This window comes from Stegodyphus dumicola, chromosome 1, assembly GCF_044657685.1.
Source record: "Stegodyphus dumicola isolate Sdum_Otavi_A_Nest chromosome 1, ASM4465768v1".
Lineage (NCBI taxonomy): Eukaryota > Metazoa > Arthropoda > Arachnida > Araneae > Eresidae > Stegodyphus > Stegodyphus dumicola.
In genome coordinates this window covers 287,126,005-287,145,697 of record NC_140768.1, presented here as the reverse complement: position 1 = coordinate 287,145,697, position 19,693 = coordinate 287,126,005, and the positions used below count along the sequence as shown (strand labels likewise).

At 34.2% G+C, this 19,693-nt stretch overlaps 1 protein-coding gene across 3 annotated transcripts in view; it reads left to right on the top strand.

Annotated features, from left to right (window-relative positions):
- The window catches only part of LOC118205541 (uncharacterized), a 208,359-nt gene that overhangs the window by 44,894 nt on the left and 143,772 nt on the right, over positions 1 to 19,693 (top strand). For 2 of the 3 annotated variants that reach the window (XM_085808265.1, XM_085808264.1), the window contains exons 2-6: positions 4,494 to 4,651; positions 7,339 to 7,542; positions 13,036 to 13,346; positions 17,658 to 17,849; positions 18,987 to 19,106. In XM_085808265.1, the coding sequence (XP_085664391.1) occupies positions 4,494 to 4,651; positions 7,339 to 7,542; positions 13,036 to 13,346; positions 17,658 to 17,849; positions 18,987 to 19,106 (985 nt within the window). Of the gene's footprint in view, positions 1 to 343; positions 491 to 4,493; positions 4,652 to 7,338; positions 7,543 to 13,035; positions 13,347 to 17,657; positions 17,850 to 18,986; positions 19,107 to 19,693 lie in introns of those variants that run through there. The other variant, XM_085808272.1, reaches the window with a different exon arrangement.

Below are 19,693 nucleotides of genomic sequence, written 5' to 3'. Positions count from 1 at the left end.
AGCAAATGGTAGCAGAAACTGCTATTTTAACTTTTCAAGAAAATAAATGAAAGAGTTCAAATGAGAGGCCGCAATATCTTTAATAAAATAGCTCACTAGAATTCGGGATTAAATTTGATTTTTTTTAATTATTAGTGTATGCTAGAAATGTTTGACATTTTTTAGGGGGGAACACATCATTTTAAATGTTACATATTAAAATCATTTCGGTACTTTTCCGTTTTGCCGGCGCAAGCGATAAAGTCGCCAATAATGGTATAACCGATGCCAAACGGAAAATTCTCGCTGGAACGGAATATTCCTTTTACGCCTCATTTTTAAAACAAGTTACAGCTTTTTCTTATCATATTGATTGTTTCTTTCAATAGTGGCATATAATTACATAGAATTTTTATCAAATTGTTCAGTTTTATGTCTAAGTTTATTTTCGGTAATTAAGTCAATCAGGATGCAATCACAGCGCTTACTCGAAGCCGAAAATATAGAAAAGGTAAAGTCAAAGGTTAAATTCATCAATTCTAATGAGAATGCATTAGCGAAGTAAAGCACTGCAGCTTTACATAATTTCTGAGTAAGCTATTCGTACGAATTGAAATATTTCTTGCATTTAAGCTTCTGTTCCAAATTAAGATTTAACTTGAAATTAATGTAGATAATTACTGAGAGCATTAGATTTTTGTAGAGTAGTTTACGTGAATGAGATCGCTTGGGGTCACGTGATATGAACCGGCGAATCAGGATGTTGAACCATGAAAGCATAGTAAATTCTTAATGTCTTTTTACAAATTTATTGGCTTTTTATAAAATTTTAAGCGATATTAAAATGTTTATGCCTTCAAAAAAAGAATTCTTAGAACTAACATTTTTTTTTTAAATATTTTTATGTGTATACTGTATGTTGTCGCTAATAAAGTCTTCTTGGCGAGATTTGCGCCGGCCAAACGGAAAAGTACCATCACTTCATGTAATTTTTCATTTTTATTTTTAGATTTAATGTATCGCTTTTTGTTATTTTGGGAAAGGAAATTTTCGTCGGGGAAAGTAAAGAATCGCCCACTGCTTGGCGCGTTTTTAAGAATTGCACATACTCGATATCCATGTACACACCGACTTATTTTCACTTAAAAAAATCCCAGAATTGGGATGTACACATTGACCTATTTTCACTTAAAAAGTCACAGAAAATTGACAAAAATCCAATTCTTCTTACTCTTGTAAAAATCGCCAAACAAACCCCAATCAAATAAGTGGGCGATTCTGCACTTTAGCTTTTTCGTCAGTTTATAAAAATCAAATTTGCGATTTACTCTATGTAATGTATTTGCTATAGTATGTAGTGCTATAGCATATTTACTGTATGTAATGTATTTGCTATGAATTACTTATTTAATCAATTTATTAATTTTTCGGTATCAATAAACTAACTGTCCAATTAACTATTCTCTGATGTTCTCAAATTAGTTGCTTAGTTAAATTAACTTATTTTGATATTAATGGTAAATTCAGGTGCTACTTTTATAGCCGGGCGCACGGGTTTTGGTGCTACTTTGGTAGACGGTTGCACGGATTTTTGACGATTTACATTGGCGCAATTGTTGGCGCGGTTTTTACAGTCGTCAGCCATCTTGAAAAATGCTGTTTTTACGTATTTTTCGCATATAGTAAAAGTATTCGAAACTTTAAAAAAATTAATGTCGTTAAAAATTAATTTTTTGTTGAAAACGTTGTTTTTTAAGATGGCTGGCAAATGTAAATAAATACATTTACTAAGAGTATAAAATGCTAAAGTAAGGTTAAATTATTACTTTCATATAATAGAATAAAACATTGCGCCAACATTTAATTGGATTAAAATGTTACTTAAATTGAATATCGAATTAAAAACATCATACCAACGTTCAAAAGAATTAAAATATTACTTAAATACTTTAAAATAAGTTTTATAGGATTTAATTATTTAACATTAAAACATATGTGGCGATAAATATCTCAGGAATTTTTGAAAACATTGTATTCATTTTTTAAAAAAAAATTGAAATATACAATTATAAAGTAAAAGAAAATTATGTACTTACGTTTTTTTAAAGTATTTTAACTGTCGTATATTGATAAGTACCACCCAAAAAAAAATGTCTTCTAACGATCTTCATCTGTGATGCACATATCTCGCACTTCATTGAAGAAGCAATTAGCGAGGTTTTCTCCAAAAATTTAAAATAAATTTCCCCTGATGTTATTAACAATTTATAAATAAATCTTTGATTAGGAAAGACAGGTTGGTCAAAATAAAATCTCAAAGGGCAATTTTTTTATTCCGATACCAATAATTCTTGGTAATTACCAATAACAACATTCATCTTTGAAACGGACATATCCATTCCATTTGAAATCTGAGGAATTCGAAGAGATGAATAATAAAATTTTAAAATGGCGCGGTAATGCACAAATATTCAGTAACCAATCAAGGAGCTGATTACATCGCACAAAGAATTTAAATTATTTAAATAATCATTCATAATAAAATCATTTTTAAAACAAATGCAAAATTAAATTGTATTTTAATATTTAACAGCCATAAATAATGTTTAAAACATTAATTTATAAATTATAGATTAAATTTATAGATATTTATTAAATTTATAAAACCAATTACTTTTTAAGTAAGGTGACGTCATTGATTACATCATCCACAACATAAAATTATGTAAAGTATTATAAACAACAAAATTTTTATTTCAAATAAAAATGCAAAATTAAATTGATTTTTAATATTTAGAAGCCATAAATAATATTTAAAACACGGAATTTATGCATAATAAAACTCATTATTTTTTAAATAAAATGACAACAAAGTATCGGTTACCATAAATAACTTATCCAGCAATGAGTTTACCATAAGTCGTATTACTCGCCAAAAGAAAAATCGCCAAAAAATCGGCAAAATCCGTGCAACCGTCTACCAAAGTAGCACCCGGGTTCCGGGTTTTTGGCGGAAAATGTAACGTTTGGCGGTAGATGATGATCGATGCAATTTATGGCCACCTATTGCTGGACCAATAATTTATAGTAACCCATAGTTTGAGCGCTTTTTTTTTTTTTTTTTTTGCTGAATTTCATTTAAACTTATTTCCTTGAATTTCTCAGATAGATTTCTTAGAGATTGATTTCTCATTCAATTAATTCAGTTATCACTTCTCGGCAAGGAAAAAATACATAAAATATCTTCATTAAAAATTGAAAGATATAGAAAAGCATAAAACACCAATTGCAGTTAAAACAATTAAAAAAATTTTACAACTAAAATTAGTTAAAATTAGTTTCTATGTAAAAACAAGCAATTTGGCCAGAAGGCAAGAAGGCAGATATTTCGTTGCACAAAGCTACAGGTTACCTTTTAGTCCCACTCGACAAAAAGACCATAAGGGTGCAGAAACTGACTTAATTAACTATTCTTCTAAGTTTCAAATGTAAACAAAGATGACTGCTATAGTAAAAAAAATACGTTTAGTTGCACTTCAACAACTTTAAAATTGTTGATAATTTTACAGCTATTGCATGCAGATTAACTCAAGGCATAAAACCCTTAACCGGAAGATAAGAACTATATAATTCAGTCATTTTGAATGAAAAAACGCACAATTTACCGACATATAAGAATAAAACAATTGAGCCGAGTAATAGAGTGGGTATATACATGTATATATATTTATATATGTTTTTTGGGTCAATTGCAACCAAAAAGGGAGGTGCACATCTACATGTTATAGCACATATACAAACTTCAACTTTCTGAGGCTACTTGTTTTTGAGTTATGCGAGATACATACACACGTACATACAGACGCCACGAAAAAATCTCTTCTGAATGCATTTTAAATCAGTTTTGTAATTCGTTTGAGGAAAAGGAGTCCTTTATTCTGTCCTTACGTACAGATGTCACTCAAAAACTTCGTTACGTTTCATTCGAAACCGGTCAAAGTGGATATTTTCGTTGATATATGATACCCGGAATTTTTCTTGATTACAGTACTTCCTTTACTTCGTACGAGGAAGTAAAAATGTATGTCCTTCTGCTATAGAAATTGCATTGATGAAATTAGTTCCTTACATTATTGATAGAAAATAAATAAACATGCAAACGAATTCGATTACATTTACATAAAAATGCTAATGATTTTTGATCAAAATTTGAAAATAACCAGAAATCGATGCTGCAGTGTATACTTTTCAACTTAGCTATGAAACATATTGAGGGGAAAAGGTATCCTTTCTTGGGGAGTTTTAAAATTCTTTGCATGATTGAACTGAATGAACTGAAACAGATAAGTGAATGAAACTGAGTAACCTATAGTACTGAATAAAACCGTAACTGAACGAAATAATTATGGATTGAATCAATATGTAAAAGATAATGAAGTTTACTCCCATTCTCTCGTTTATTTTCTTCAATATCGCACGATTATTTCTGACATGCTGTTTGCTTATGCCCACAGGTTATACAAAAGAAAAGAAATTATGGGCTCATTGTTGTGGAATGGACGCCTTATTACGTTCATGCTATTCCGAAGTTCCCGCTCGAGGATGCATCTTTCCACGTGCAGATGTTGAGCCCGATGTTTGCCAAATTGCATTTAAGTTCTAAAGAAACTTCGTGAGTAAAATAAGTTCCAATGAGCTTTATTCTTCGATTTATTATTATTTCTTATACAGTGTAACCTCAATATAAGAGTTTAATTCTTTCCAGCATTGAGCTCGTATAGCGAATTTCTCGTACTTCCCCATTGAAAATAATGGAAATCCTGTTAATCCGTTCCGCAAATTCATGTAGGACTTCTTAATAGGAAACGGGCTCGTGTTCAGGTTACACCCGAGAAAAAACATGAAAACTCTCACGCATCCCACCAGTTCATCGGAGTTTTAGTTCAGGCCGAGTTCGGTGATACATTCGAGTAAATAGTTGTGGTGTAACTTAGGCAGTGGCGGCTCTGGAAATTAAATACTTATAACAATTAATATTATAAATTGCATAGTAGACAGCCTGCTTCAGCGTGTATATACATATAGCTTTATTTGTAGATACGGGAATAATTATGACCTTTACTTGCTGATCTACTTTTCCTAGCAATTTTAAAATAAGTATAATTCATACAAATTAAAATAATCCTTAGAGGTATTATTCATTAAATGATAGGATCATCGAATTTTCGAAGCTCAATCTGGGTCCAAAACCTGACTAACAGGCTCTACTGATGCAGTTTTTGTGGTGTTTTCCATAAGTAACGTGAAAGCGAGCTGCACGAAGGCATGCCCCTTAGTCAGTGGTCTCAGACTGGCGGCCCATAGACCGCAGGCGGTCCCCGAACTAATTTTATACAACCCGCGAATACATTTCACCCGCGAATACATTCGTAAATATGATATAAATCTTATTAAATGATATGAAGATACAAATTTGATTAACTTTTATTAGTACTTATCAAAAGGTAAATACTTTCAGTTGTAGAGGATTTTTGAAGCAGAAGACATCAAAAATGAGCAATACCCTCGCCGGGACTCGAACCCTGGACCTCTCGAATACGCGCCGAGTGTGCTAATCGTTACACCACGAAGGCTCATTGTTGTGGAATGCTGAAAGGCATGCTGAAAAGAAGGAGAAAATACCTTATATACTCCACTCTTTTAAAGGACGACTGGGGATCAGGGGAACCAATCGCTAAATTCTGATGGTAAAGAATCATCATTCACCATCTTTTAGTTCAGGCGTCACTGCAGATGATGTTTGAAGCAGGAGACAGGAATAGGCGCCGTGTGTGCTGACTGTTACATCGTAAAGGCATGCTGAAAAGAGGAAGCAAATACCTTATAAATTTATGAATTTTTGAAACAAGAATACTCACTTTGTTTTTGAGTACATTTACATGAGATTTTTTTTTCAATTGAAAATTAATAAGTCCACGATAAGATCCTGACTACCGATGATTATCTGGAAATTGTTGATGAAGACACTTCCTAGTAATTTTCCTCCACGATTACAAACTTTAAGAAAATCGAAACGTCATGAGGTGTTGTTGCAGCTGAAATGTGTTGTAAGAAACAAATTAGTTTACAATAATTTACATGCAAATATTATTTTTTTCTGTGTGCGTCGTAGAAAAATCTAATAAATAAAACAAAGAAAATAGGTTGCCATTATTTGCTCTCTAGTTTTGTCCTTCTTGAGATGCTTTCGTATATTTCTTTTTAGTTTAATTAAAAAAGTGAGTTATTTAGTAGTAACTTAGGCTCTAGTGTAGAATTGGGTGCCCCTTCCATTGGTGACAAATTTTGTTTAATTTTGGCGATGAAACCCCATTTTTGGTTACCGCGATAGTTTTAACTTTGTTTTAGCTTCTTGATTTTATTTAGAAAATTGATCGATGTGCACATGGACAAAGTTAAATCAGTGCACAATGCCTAGGTTGTGCAATTCTCTGATGACATGGATAGTATATAGCACCGAGTATCTGCAATTCCTTGTTATTTTGTTTTTATGTAGCGGCCATCTTGAAATTGTGCTTTCCTGGCGCCGATCTTGGCGTCATAAAAGAATCGCGAAACAAACAAGGGGCACCCAATTGTATACTTTTACTGTTACTTCAATGTATTACAATCATATGAATAAATGTCATTCTGAAAATTTTAATATTTAGTTTTCACTGCTTTAAAATTACAGATTGTGTTCAAGAAATTTCTGCTGATCTTCTTGCAGATAGCAACTTTTAGTAAAAAATAAGTGTAATTTTGAATTTTTTTCTTACTGTTATTTTTATATATATGTTTTGACATATATATAAAAATAACAGTAAGAAAAAAATTCATCCTCTTAGGTAGGTAGGTTTGTTTTGACATATGCGAATATTCTAACATGGAGGAATATAGCATTTTTATATAAAATTGCTGAAAGGAACATTTGCTTTTGCTTTGCAAATGATCACAATGAAATTTCCGCCAGAGGAAAAGAAAGAAAAAATTCTTGCAAGTCGGCTTGTTGATGGATTTTCGGGATAAATAACGCAAAATATGCATTTTATCATTTAGGTTTTTGAAAGTAAAGTTGTCATTCTTTTTCTTCTGTAAAAATTCGCCAATTGATGCCGCCTTAATACGAAGATACCATCATTGATATTTTAAATGACTTGTCGAGGAGTAATAGGGATTATATAAAACCAAAGCGAAGACTTTATAAAAGCGCTGTGTTAATATGATTATCAATTATTGCCACTAAGTCACACGTTTTGGAAACAGCTTCACAAAAATGGTTAATGGGAGAATAGGTAATTACCAGTGTTCCTATTTTAGGTTCTCGACGCCAAAGAGTCTCAGCCGACCGGATGTGAAAGGTAGTGCAATGAAAGAATTAGAGAGAAATTATTCACGACAACCTCGTAATCTTCTTTTCGCCATTCTCGGATGGAGCGGTGACAAAACCTGTAGCACAATCGAAGCTTTCGATCCTGTGAGCCAAAAATGGTTTTACGTTGCTCAAAACACTTTGGTTAGAAGGTAAGTTGTAAAAAAAAACAAGTATTCTTGCTGAAGTTAAAAATGAATGTTCAACACATAACACAGAATTTAATAGTATTACAGTCCTATTCATTCTTTACTTTTGCATATTTGATCAAAAAGCATACGTTTCAGCTTAATATTTACCCATTGCATATCAGCTCAACACCGGTACACTGTTTCAAAATCTAACAGCTTTGGATTATCTCTCTGTTAAGGTTATTTGAAAGAGGTAGTTTTGTATATTTTATGTGGTCATCGGTCGACAGTAACCGATGTGCAAAAATTCTTTTATTTTTAGGTAACATCAGAGGAAATAGGTCGGAGATGTAAAATCTAGGAAATAGGACAATTAAGTCAAATCGGCAGAGCGAGAAATTAAACTATTTAGAAATGCCTGTCAAAGTATATCCCATACGTAAGTTGCACCGTCCTGTTGGAACCGAACCTTATCCCTTAACTGTCTTGCCCACAGTTCTGGCAGTCTTCATCGTTCTTCCGCAACACCTACTGAGTGTGTTGCAAAGCCTGTAGGAATGAAGGCTGCCACAAGCGTAATCCGTAAAAGTATCTCAAATGTCATGTTAATTGCTCGATCCTAACTCTTCATGGATGCAGGTATGCCACATATGCGTAAGTATATTCTGGCCGGATTGCCAACACAGATGAATAACTATAGTACGTGTCATCATACGTATTATTAATGCATATCAGTTTCATTCTTTTACGTTCATCTTTATGAATATTTTTAAGGTAGATTTTGAAATAGAAGGAAAATTTACAGAAATTTAAAAAAGCTTCTCGGGGAATTTTTAGAAACTTTGCTGTTTTTCAGAATACCAGTATTCTTTATTGAGCAAACAAATCATGCGTTTAGTGAGACAGTAAATATTGGTACTTTTCCACCGTAATCTGGTGTGACGGCAATCTAAACAAATTTTGTAAAGAAATACCCAGTTAACCTGCGGAGAAGGGAAAAAATCGTAAGTAACCTGTAAACATCTTAACTTCTTATTTTGCGGTGGTCTTTTTTATTTCTCTTTTTTCGTATTTTGCTTTGACTTCCGAAGTTTCTCGTTGTAACTGTGCTTCTTTTTCAAGAACGATTTAATCACGTATTTTCAACGATGTCGTATTATCCCTACAGAGCGAATCTCCGTAATATGATTTTATTTATAAAAGAAGACCGGTTTAGGTGGAGATGCCACGCTTATAAGAATCGAATCGGCATCAGGTATGGCAATTTATTTGAGAATTCCCGTCTCCACAACTGCCATAAGATTCATTTATTTAATGGTCGTTGGTGGTCCATTAAATAAATGAATCTTATGACACCCATCGAAATTTCCGAGAAAGAACTTCACATGTCACAATGAATAATTATTGCTCCAAAGACGTTTTGGCCCAAGAACGGAAAAAGATAGGATAACCAGGGGAAATCTTTGAAATAGAAGAAAGTCTTTTCGATGGTTCGAATTCCGAAAAGTCATGTGTATAAAGTGGCTATCCCTTTATAGGAGGCAAAGGTGTCCCATCTATTAGGTACCATCGTAATAGAGTGACCACCACTTCCGGCTTGGTGGTGGCCAACGCCTATAGTGGCTAGCTCCCATCATTTGAAATATATATATGTATATATAAAAATGTTGATTGTTTTACAAATATTAAGCTTAGGGCGTGCCATGAAAGGCTACATTGCGTTAAGCCAAAATGAAAAGCAGCATGGTATAGAATATCCTGTAACATACAATTTCAAAGCACTCAGTTTTATGTCAAGAACTCTATAAAAGTAAGAAGAGATTCAAAGATCGGGCCCTGACTATCAATCGATTCCAGGTTCGGAAGTGTGCGCCATCAATTGTGACTTTTCGGAGATAGTTGATAACTCTTACTTATACCATTACGCATGTCAGTTGACTTTTGACTAACTGGCGAAACTAGTACTCGTCTCAAATTGACCGCTACCAGGAAACGAAAAAAGAAAATCTGATGTGTACACCACATGACTTCCTTGTACGGAATATTAAATTATACGCATTTTTTCTTGCATTTTATTTAAACTTATTAGATTGAATTAAACCTACTTCGCCGACAGCGCATAAACCACAATAGAATAAATGCATTCTTTAAAATTCACTTTGTTTACCATAGCGACACTCTGGCGCTAGGTTTACTTAACAGTACTATTATATTTCATTCATATTATAACTCAGAATGCACAAAATGTATATCATTTAAAGAATTATCTAATCGTTGCCACATGTTCTATTCAAATACTATAATAAAGCTAGAACTATGTATAAAAGAAATTAAGCAAATAAAACAAAAAAGAAACAATTTTTCACAGACGATTGAGTATTTCTCATTTAATTAATTCAGTTCTTACTGCGCGAGAAGACAAAAATACATAAAAACTTAAAATGTCTATATTAAAAATTACGAAGTAAACCTCAAACGCTTATTTTCTCGAAAAAATTCCAGAAAAAATTAAGCATGATTTAATTGGCAATAATAAATGAATGCGTTATCTTTGTTGTTGCGAAGCTAAGTTTCTCTAGATTGGCAACAAATCCACTAGTCTCCTGTTTCAAATGTAAACATCAATGGCCGCCATTAAAACAGGCTTAGCGGCAATTAAACAACTTTAAAATTGCTGATAATTCTAAAAATATTGCACACAGATTTACTAAAGGCATAAAATCCTTAACCGGAAGATAAAAACAATATAATTCAATCATTTTTTAAAGAAAGAAATGTACAATTTACAAACATATAAGAGTAAAGAAACTGAGATCACTGAGCCGGGTAATAGAGTGGATATATATATAAATATATTTATATACGTTTGGTTCAGCCGATTGCAACCAAAATACGAGGTGTACATCTACATATTATAGCAGTCCTATATACAAAATTTCAACGTTCTGAAGCTACTCGTTTTTGAGTTATGCGAGATACGTACGTACGCACGAAAGTACGTACTAAAATCTAAACAAATTTTATTTATAAAAGAAGACCGGTTTAGGTGGAGATGCCACGCTTATAAGAATCGAATCGGCATCAGGTATGGCAATTGATTTGAGAATTCCCGTCTCCACAACTGCCATAAGATTCATTTATTTAATGGTCGTTGGTATTGACGCCCATCGAAATTTCCGAGGAAGAACTTCACATGTCACAATGAATAATTATTGCTCCAAAGACGTTTTGGCCCAAGAACGGAAAAGGATAGGATAACCAGGAGAAATCTTTGAAATAGACGAAAGTCTTTTCGATGGTTCGAATTCCGGAAAGTCATGTGTATAAAGTGGCTATCCCTTTATAGGAGGATATTTTTACGAAGTAAAAGGAAGTATTTTAATCGCGAAAAGTTTCAGGCAGCATATTTCAACGAAAATATCCATTTTGACCGCTATCGAATGCAATTTAACGATGTTTTTGCGTGATATCTGTACTTAAGGACAGAATAAAATACTCTTTTCCTTAAAAAAATTATAAAACTGCTTTAAAATTAATTGTGAAGAGAATTTTTCATGGCGTCTGTACGAACGTAGGCATGTGTTTTTCAGGCCTTAAAAGTTATAAATGTATATTCACATAATAATGTGTAAGCTCAAGATGAAACGAGAAATATTTTTATCTTCATATTTCATATTTTTTTTTAGTTAATAGAATTTTAAACTTCGGTAGTTAACTATGGAGGGTCAATATTTAATTAATTAACAATATTAATAAATATTTATAATAATTAACAATAACAATATAGATAATCTGAATCTTTATCAGTTCAACTCCTACACGCCGAAGTAAGCAGTGTAAAAAATTGCAAAATTATAGCATCAAACACATAAATATTGAAATATTTTTGTTTTGAGCCGACCATATCCAGAAACAGAAAAAAGAAAAAAGAACATGCAAACATAAGTTGTTCCAACAACATGAAAAAATAAAAATATATGAAAACTTTGAATTCATGCAAGTCGGGTTAAAACTTTCAAATTTTCTTTGATAGCTACAAAATCAAGAACAATCAAAAACGTTTAAAAATCTGATAATGGTAATTTCAATTTAAATGGGCCGAGTCCAAAAAGCATGTGAAACAGAAACAATCCAAGATATAAAAATTTGAACTAAAATTATAAAATAGAAATAAAAACAGGAACTGTTTTTTGTACATATGTAGATGCAAGTTGTAGCGTATTTTTAAGCGCAGCTTTCCGAAAGCCTCATTAGCGACAATTTTTCAAATACTCGAAACCTTTTCTTGTTTACTTCAGTGTCTGCCCATTAGTTTCCAATAGTGTTAACTACAGATACTAGATATATAATTGACTAGAAAGAGCTGATTAATTTTGTAAGGTGTATGCTAATTTTATAGCAGTTATTTTTAATTTTGAAACCCTTTCCTTTCAAGTCATGTTTCCTACTTATAACACATGAGTTAGAAGTCGTACTTAAAGGAGGTTCAACTTACTTCGAGAGTGCTTAGGAGTCCTTAGTGGCGCGTGTTTGCTTTCTGGCTACTTCTTACTTAAATCTGTAGCCCACCAGCGGCCGAGCGGTAAAGTCGCTGAACACTGGTAGTTCGGTCCGAGGTTCGAATCCCGCGAACGGGCTGGCTACATGGGCGTTTTCGTGGTTTTCCCCATGTGTAACGTGTATACGAGCTAGTTTCCCTTAGAAAGTCCTCCACGAAAGGTATTCCTTCCCTTAGGCAGATAGCCCTAGTGTGCTTTGCCATAATTAAATACACCAACACCTTACTTGAATCTATTACGCTCAACCGTATCATTGATAATCGCTGGGTAGTTTAAATTAAGGAAAAACTATGTTAGGTATTTGTGCTCATGTTCGGCTAAGTCTGTTTTTTGTTATAATTAGATTAGTTTCTTATTTTCTTATCAGGATTTAAAAGCCCGAGTGGAGGCTTTACTGCAAGCCCGAGAAGGGGCCAACTGTTATCATTCTTTGAGTGAATAAAAGGGTATTTTAACGCTTCTCGAATCTACGTTGTAAGTACTTAAACTCAGCCATAAGTTGCTACCAAATTCACTAGGTTCCTTGGTACTTTATCATAGACAAAGTAGCAGAGGACATTATAATTTTGTGGATGTTTTAATTGATAAACAACAGAATAATTAAATAATTTTAGAAGCACAATAATTAAAAGTATTTTAAATGGTTGAAAACAAATTAACATATGCTGCAAAGTGACAGTTATCCCCCCCCTAAAATGTTTATGATTCTAAATTTTCATTAGAAAAGATTTGTTATATAATATAAAGGAAAATTCTGGTCGCAAAGAAATGTATTTACAGGGTCAGTCAAAACTGCACAGATCTTTCACATCTTTGTCACGACATATTTTTCGTGCTAGATATCCTACGAACCTGAAATATGTCTACATTTCCTTTTTTAGCAAATTACATTGGAATTCAGATTTCAAATTAATTTAATACGAATATTTTCTTAAATAAAATTGTCTATTTTCAGAGCATATCACGGCATTGTGGTTACGGGACTGCTGATCTACGTTATTGGGGGTTTCGATGGCCAGTGGATATATCGAACCGTGTTTTGTTTCAACATAGAACGACACAGATGGTTTCGCAGGCCTTCTATGCATGAGTGTCGGTGTTACGTAACTGTTGCTGGGTACAAGGATTTAATATATGCAGTAGGAGGCTACAACGGATATGAAAGACTCAGGACTTGTGAGAGATATAATCCCAGAACAAGAAGATGGCAATACGTTTCAGAAATGCATGACAGGAGGAGTGACGCTTCTGGAGCAATACATAATGGTAATGCTTATTTCCTTATTCATTGCTTAAATAATCTAGTAAAATTAGACTATAACTTTCCTTGCATGACTTTTCCAATATTTCAAAGGTATAACTACGTGATCAAAAAGGGAAAATATAAAGAGCAATACTGCTTAAAGAGAATTTTATTGGAGGCTTTATCTTCCCACATCATGAAATTTAAGTTTTAATTTTTTTCCGTTTTTTAGGGAATTGCATATGGCACTATTCAAGTGATTTTTGCTTGGGAAAAATCCTAATTTCTTTTTTAAGTACAGTGGATTTCTAAAATTCGTTGCTTTTCTTTTGCAAGTAATGTGAGGAAGTTGAGAGCATAACCTTTTTTCAGTCGACAGTTACCATTTTAGGATTCTCCGAATGGTGCATAATTTTACATATTTCAGTTAACGATTTCTTGAAGCAAGGTCTTCGAAACTAGTTTCAAACTCCTAACAGCACATAAAGAAAACAATCAAATGTCTGAAATTAAGTACAAAGTCTTGCAATGATTTTAAATAAACATTTTTATTTATGCAACTAAAGTAACAGTCAAGTTCAAATTTAAAACGTAGACTAGTAGTCAAAGACTACACAGTTAAATTTAAATCTAAAATCGTTCGAAAACTCTAACGAAGTAACAACTGAAATGTCTGCACTAGTACACAAACCCGAATAATTACAAACTTATCAGAGCTGCGCTGTTTCCATCTGGCTATTTGGCCTTCGGGATTCTTAAAATTTAAGAGCCAGGTAAAGGATGCATATATCCTTATGGAGAGATGATATGGCCAAGCTAAGTTTGGTTTCATTCAATATCAAAAGAACCGTCCTAATATTTTCTAGAGACTCTTCAACACTCTTCCCCATGATGATGACGCCATGCAGGTATATCAGACAGACTTCGTAGGGAAGACCTCTCAACATGGTCTCCATGAAGCGTTCGAATGTTGCCGGCTTGCCTTTATAGAGAGTGTCTAGAATGTCGTCAATTCTAGAAAGAGGGTAGCTGTCTTTCTTAAAAACCTCATTCAACCGACGATAGTCAATACAAAATCAGGCTGAACCGTCTTTCTTTCTGGTCAGGACAATGACAGATGCCCATGGAGTCGTTGAAGACTCGATAACGTCTCTTTCTTTGTATGTTCTTTAGTTTTCTTACCTCCTTCTGTTTAGCAATTGGTAGACATATTCGATATTCCTTGATTGGTGGATGAAGTATATTCTGCAACCACTTCATCTTTCCTAATGACTTTTGCCTATCAGTTGCTTTAGCAACTCTCTTCGGGATAACCGTCTTCCGTAGGTAGACGAGTGTCAAGGCCTCGGTACTCCTTTCGGACTATTACAGTTCTTGCGATATTCAATGTTTGCAGTAATAGAAATATCTATTTTCGGCTATGGATCCAGGAAGTAAAATTCCGTTCTTGCTTTTACTGTGATATCATTTTGAGCTATGATTTGGTGGACGTAAGTATTTAACTTCTTCGCCTTTAATTCGAAACAAGGGTATGTCCTTAGAGACAGAATGCATTTTTAAAATACAGAGGAAAATTATGTTTCCGTAGAAAATCTAATCCGAGTATACAAGAGTCAGTAATATCTGCTACATATGCCGTGGGATGGTAAGCGACACTATCAAACATAATGTTAAGGTTTAACTTTCCATCAGTTTCGATTTTATCACCGAACACTGTCTGAGGGGTAACCTTACCTTACAGATGACTTTACCTTCCATCTGTTGAACTAAATCTTTCCGGATAATGGCAAAATTGGTTCCTGTATCGATCGTCATATTGCAAGGAAATCCATTGATAATATCCCATGATGAAAAGTCCATTACTGCCACAACTCATTGAAGAAATCTGAAACGCTTTAAAATGGGACTTCTCATTGTCTGGCAAACTCAGCCCCGCGAGATGGCCACTAATTGGTTTCCCTTTTTCATACTGAGAGCAGTCTTAGCTTCCGTTCCTTGGGTTATTCTGCAGTTCCTTCCTACGTAGCCTTCAGCACAACAGTTCTAGCACTTTAGATAGATGCTTTCTTGTCACTCCTATTACATCTCAATGCATTGACTTGTTTGTTTAAATTGTCTAGACGAGCAGTGGTTTGATCACTAGCTCCTGGAGTTGAGCAGATTTGGTTCGGTGGCGGAATGTATTAGTTGCTGGTTTGCCTCGAATTTCATGGCGTACAATAGCGCTTTTTTTAAATCATTTACATCTGACAGTCCAGAGCTTTCTGTATCTCAGGATCCCGGATGCCATCGATGAAGTGCTGCAGGGATAGGACTTCCCTTGTTTCTAATGGGCGGTCCGAAAAGGCTAGATAAGACAGTCTTTCAATATCCGTCGCAAGCTCCTGGAGTGTTTCCGTGGGCTTCTGTTTTCGAGATTTCGACTGAAGTCTGTTATAATCTTTTAAACACTTCTCTCCAAAGCGCAGCTCTAAAGAGCTGGATACAGCTCCCAATTCCAGTCTCTGGTGTTTCGAGCAGCTTTGATTTGGGTTGGTTTCGTTGACTGCGGCAATGAACACAAGGGTTATTTGCTATGCCTTTGTGGAGGAATTTGGAAGGTAAGCTGGCTAGTATACACGTTACATATGTGGAAAACTAGGAAAATGCCCTTGCAGCCAGCCTGATCTCAGCGATTCGAACCCCGCTTCGAGCTACAGGTGTTTAACCACTTTAGCGCTCGGCCGCTGGTGGGCGGTTTTCGGGCGGGGTTTGAAGGATATCCGTTGCGTCTGTTGTCAAAGAAGCGGCGATATATCAGAAATCCCATCTGTTTACGTCCTAGGAATACTATCCATTTGTGTCTATCACTATAGAAATTTGACTCTTAAATACTTGCCAGGAGGTCTTACCATTATATGTGGATAGCTTTAGAGAAAGACAATAAGGAAATGGGTAGAAATTGAAAACTATCAGAATTGCTTCTTGCGGTTGCTATGAATTTGTTTATGGTGTAAACTTCTTTTGCGGCAGCAGAAATACTGTAACTTATTTTTATTCGACGGCAGAAGCTCTATGTTCTATTTGTTATTTTGACGGAACACGGAAGGAACTCTATCTTCAGTTTCTCTAACTTTGTTTTCAACCGTGTCTGTTCCGCCTTACATAGCTTCAAATTGGTTTTCTTTATAATGGCAGTAATTTCTGTTTTTATTTCCTCTTTACTTGCTTCAAGTTTGACCTGACGGCCCCTTCCATCCTTTTTTGCCTCGCTTTCATCTCTTCCTTCAATGGATGCCAATAACAAAGGATGCCAACAGCTGCCTCAATTGCTCCTCCATTTCCCTTGTCATCGGCATTCAATTCCACTTCTGACACCATAAACCATTGCGTGCGTACAGGTCCGTAATAGATTGAAGTACACAGAACCGACGATAGATTGATAAAATATATTTTACGAAAGGAAATACTTCACAGTTCACAGTTAGAAATTTGCTAAGCATGGGTATCAATGACTTGGATAACTTCAATTAGTCGCGAAACCCATCGCCAACTTGGCGATATCTCGCCAATTTTGCGAGATAGCCATTTACTGACTGTGGAATAGACTTGCCCTTGTGTTCTAATATTTCTGGCAAGGCTTCGCTGCTTCTTTAGATTGTAATGTTACATTATTCGAAAAACAAAATACTACAGTTTAACATATAACTTCACTAAAATTATTTACACTTAAAACTCCTTACCTGGCCTTTATTTTGGCAGTCGTTGGTGATAGTCATATACTTGCATTTTCAGAAGGGTTTAAATAACGAAAATGTTCATTTGTTAGCAATGTCAAATTAAAAAGTTGATTTTCAAGAAATAAACGAAATCTAACTTTTAGTATAGTTTCTTTACTCCTATATATTTAGGAACGTTTTATATTTGTGATGAAAAAACAAAATTATAAGAAGTTTGACTCCCTTACGACAAATTTATTGTTATATTTAATTTCGAAAGTTGCGATTTTTGATGTCATTTTCGATTTGCCTTGAGGGATGGGTTAATTGAGCTAGAATAAGTGTAGGAAATTAGTTAAATAAAGTGCAGCAAAAACTGTGTACACTTTAATAGGCGTACAAGGAAGTCACGTGGTGTCTACGTTAGATTTTTTAAAAATTCTTTTGTCTTGTAATCCGTCAACAAATTATATGTCTTTTAAATTTCTAAAGTAAATTGTTATTGAAGAAAGATTCCACGGGATTTATAAGGAAGTTTTTTTTAAAAGAAAATAATTTAGTTTATTAGAAAGGCATAAAATTTAATCTCTATAAACGAAATTCTGTGATAACATAAGGTATATTTGAAACTCTTAGGTAAACTATTTATGTGCGGTGGATTCAACGGTGTCCGAGTTTTATCGTCTGTAGAGATATATGATCCAGAATCTGACCAGTGGACTATGATCACTCCTTTACTTGGACCTCGAAGTGGGCACACAGTTATCTCTTATAAGGGAAATCTCCTGACTATTGGAGGCTATGATGGCAGACATAGGTTGCGTTCAGGTAAGAGAAAAACAGTTTTAATTTTATGTTGGTATATCGTAGAGAGTATTAGGATATTTTTGGAATAGTAAAATTGGAAAATTAAAGTATGCGTGAAAAATGTACCATGCCCTCGCCGGAATTCGAATTACCGACGAGGGCATGGTATATACTCGACGCGTATCCGTATCTCCCGAATACGCGTCGAATGCAGAAAGAAGAGAGAATTTGTTTGGTTTGATTTAGTTGATTATGGCAAAGCATACTAGGGCTATCTGCCTAAGGGAAGGGATGACTTCATGGAGAATGTTCTAAGGAAAACGGCTCTTATACACGTTATACACGGGGTAAACTTTGAAAACGCTTTTGCAACCAGTCTGTTCGCCTGGAATCGAACTCAGGTTGTTAGGTTGGAACTACCAGTGTTCAACGATTTTGCCGCTCGGCCGCTCATGAGCTTTGGAAAAAAGAGAGAAAATACCTTATAAAATAATAAGAATAAATTAATAATGTATAGGCGAGTGGTATAAAAAATAAGAAAAAAATAAGTGATGAATATAAACCATCTATCCAGTAAAATAGAAATCTAAGCTTGATCTTTGTCTAATTTTAAATGTGAAAACTAGTGTGTCTTTCTTTCGCATATTAGAATGTTATTATATTTCCGTTGTCTCAGGACTTAGTTCATTGCAATAAATGAAATCCCTGTGTAACAGATACACTCCGCGTAGGAAATGAAGTATATTATACTGTGGTCTTCGCTAACTGAAACTTAAGCATAAACAGAAACGACGTCTGGGAAGGAAATTATGATATTTACATGTTGCAAATGTCATAATTTCCAAGACAAACTCGTAACCCGGTATTCCATTACCTTTCAGTTATTCAGCGACCTTTCATAGCTTTCCGATAATGCTGACTTCGATTCTTTGATCACACATGTATATTTTAAGTATGAACAAAGAGTATTAGGTAGATTTCCAGACTGCAGTTTTTTAATATATTTAATGACAGTATTACTCTTTACCTACAAAGTGTAATACTTTCATTAAATATATTTAAAATTTCAAATCCTTATATTTTTTAAGTGGTGGAAAACAAGGTATTTGCCCAGCTTTTAAATCTAAAAGTTATTTAATATCGCGTGTTTTATTTCAGCAATGCAGTTCGACGAAACAGAAGATTGCTGGATGAATTTTGCTCCAATGCTCGGCTGCAGAAGTAATTTTGGGGCAGCTGTATTTGAAGGCCAACTTTATGTCATTGGAGGCTACAATGGTGAGCTGAGTTTCCCTCTTTCTCGTAAAATATTAAAAAATAAAGCAAAGTAATTCTACCTTCTTCCAGACGTTTCTTTACGATTTTCGTTTTGTTCCTGCTCGTATTAACAACTTATAATCCCCACTGTTTTTTTTTACTTCCTTGTACGAAGTAAAAAGGAAGTATTGTAATCGCGAAAAATTTTAGGTATCATATTTCAACGAAAATATCGATTTTTGAATGCGGAAATCGAACTAAAAATTAAAACTTCTACCTGTAGAATTATCGCACATTTTCAAGAATAATAGGAAAATTACAGGACGCCATCAAATGACACTGATAGTACGTCACAATGACGAGAGTGTAAGAGAAGTGTATATAACGAACGGTAGTAAAGAAGTAAAATTATTCGCAAGCGTTCTGTAAGCATTCTCACCTGACTTGAATCTGTTACAGCATGTGTGGCACATGCTTGCAGACGAATTGCAGCCCGACAGGCACCTTCTACTTGTGTACGGGAAATTTGGAGAGCGTTGCTTGCTGAGTTGAGTAATTTAACCGAAGATCAGCTCTATAGAATTTGAGGCGTTGTACGGACTCTGTAT